The sequence below is a fragment of the Lipotes vexillifer genome, unplaced genomic scaffold, assembly GCF_000442215.2.
Source record: "Lipotes vexillifer unplaced genomic scaffold, Lipotes_vexillifer_v1.1 scaffold868, whole genome shotgun sequence".
Lineage (NCBI taxonomy): Eukaryota > Metazoa > Chordata > Mammalia > Artiodactyla > Lipotidae > Lipotes > Lipotes vexillifer.
Window position 1 is genome coordinate 730,756 of NW_006790424.1, and position 2,096 is coordinate 732,851.

Sequence of the window (2,096 nt, forward strand, 5' to 3'; positions counted from 1 at the left end):
GTACGTGGGTCTCTCACTGCTGTGGCCTCTCCCATTGTGGAGCACAGGCTCCGGACGCGCAGGCCCAGCGGCCACGGCCCACCGGCCCAGTCGCTCCGCGGCATGTGGGATCCTCCCGGACCGGGGCACAAACCTGCGTCCCCTGCATCGGCAGGCAGACTCTCAACCACTGCGCCACCAGGGAAGCCCAAGCCCTCTGTCTTGAGTGGTGATGCTTTGTCTGACACCGGGGAGCACATCCTGCCTGACGACCTTCAGTGTCATGTCTTCTAGGGGTAATGAGAACGAGAGTTCTCAGTCAAGACCAGAGGCTCACTGCTGCCATTTCCACTTTACCCGGCTCCGCATTTCTAGATGAAGCTGCCCTCTCTTTCCTTTAACTCCCATGTTACTTGTTCACATGGCATGGCATTCTGCTTATTTGTATACATATCTGCCCAAAGAGATGGAAAACTCAGAGGAAGGGAGGGGGTACTCAGGTGATCCTTGTAATACTTTTTGTAGTGTCTTCCACATAGTAGATAATGTACTAACAACAAAAGCAATAATAGCTATTATTTATTAAATACTGCTATGTGCCGGGTGCCCTACTAAGGCATTACTTACTTTATTAATCTTGTAGGACTGCTGTAACAGTACCACAAATTGGGTGGCTTAAAACAGTGGAGATTTATACTCCCACATTTCTGGAGGCCAGAATTCTGAAATTAAGGTGCTGTCAGGCCCTTGCTCTCTCGGCAAGCCCTAGGGGAGAATCTATTCCGTACCTTTCTCCTGCTTCTGGTGTTGCCAGTGAACCTCGGTGTGCTTGGCTTATAGAAGCATCGCTCCAATAATCTCTACCTCTGTCGCCATATGGTGTTCTCCCTTGTGTCTCACGTCATCTTCCCTCTGCACGTCTGTCTCTGTGTCTTTTCCCCTCTTCTTAAACGGACACCAGTCTTATTGGGTTAGGGCCACCCTGATGACCTCTACTTGATTCAATCTGCAAAGATCCTATTTCCAAATAAGGTCACATTCACAGTTACCCAGAGGTGGGACGTCAACCTACCTTTTGGGCGGGGGGGGGGGGGGCAGGGGGGGGACACAATGCAGCCCATAACACTCTTACGAAATTAACTTGAATCACACAAAACTGCTGTGATTTGACTATTTTTGATCTACAAAAAACTCAATTTTGTATGCTTTAACCTAAATCCTAATTGAAACAATATGGATAAATAAAACCAACTGATTTTGATCAGTGCTGTCCATTGTTCTGACCACGTGAAGAGGCCATCGTAGCCAAGTGAGCTCGAATTTGGAGATTCCGGGCAGAGCTGTACACACAGAGGACCTCACATGTTGGGTGTTCAGATTTTAGGACATTTGTGCGGGAGTTTCTTTACCACTGGCTTTTAAATTTGCATTTACTGAAAGTTCCTTCCTTCCTCTCTTCTACCCAAGACCACCACTTTGTTTGACTAGAATTCTTATTGCGTTGGCGAAATGCAGTTGAGAACACTTTAAAGATGATTTAGAAATAACCTCACTCTTGTTCTTTGTTCTAGGCCCACAATGGATGCCCTGCGACTGGCAAATTCGGCTTTTGCAATTGACCTGTTCAAACAACTGTGTGAAAAGGAGCCAGCAGGCAATGTCCTCTTCTCTCCAATCTGTCTCTCCACCTCTCTGTCACTTGCTCAAGTGGGTGCCAGAGGTGACACAGCAAACGAAATTGGACGGGTAAGCCCCATGCCTTGTTTCTGCTTTGAGTGGAAGCAGAGTTATAAGAACACACAGGTGGTGACTGGGGAAAAAGGAATGAGGCTCTATGGTCGGAATTGCTCAGGAATGAGAGTTTTGACATTTCCAGCACTCTCTTAATCTATTTTTAAATGTGAAAGCTCATTTATGTGTCCTGTAACCCATGTTTAGAACAGGTACTATGTTGTTGTGGAGAACGCGGGGATCTGCTAGGCAATCACAAGTTTTCCACTAACAAGTGGCCTTTGGCAAGTCACCTGACATCTTTCTACCCGTTATATTGTAAAGCATCAGTCAGGATGATGTTTGTTAAATGTTCCACTGCAGATATCCTGACCAGAAAGAGTGTA

The 2,096-nt window shown here is 46.8% G+C and overlaps 1 protein-coding gene across 1 annotated transcript in view; it reads left to right on the forward strand.

Moving 5' to 3' along the window:
* The first annotated feature begins 1,551 nt into the window (after positions 1-1,551).
* The window catches only part of SERPINB5 (serpin family B member 5), a 17,043-nt gene continuing 16,498 nt past the window's right edge, over positions 1,552-2,096 (forward strand). Inside the window, exon 1 of the mRNA XM_007463699.1 lies at positions 1,552-1,725. Within this exon, the coding sequence (XP_007463761.1) occupies positions 1,558-1,725 (168 nt within the window). The 5' untranslated portion in view covers positions 1,552-1,557. The remainder of the gene's footprint in view (positions 1,726-2,096) is intronic.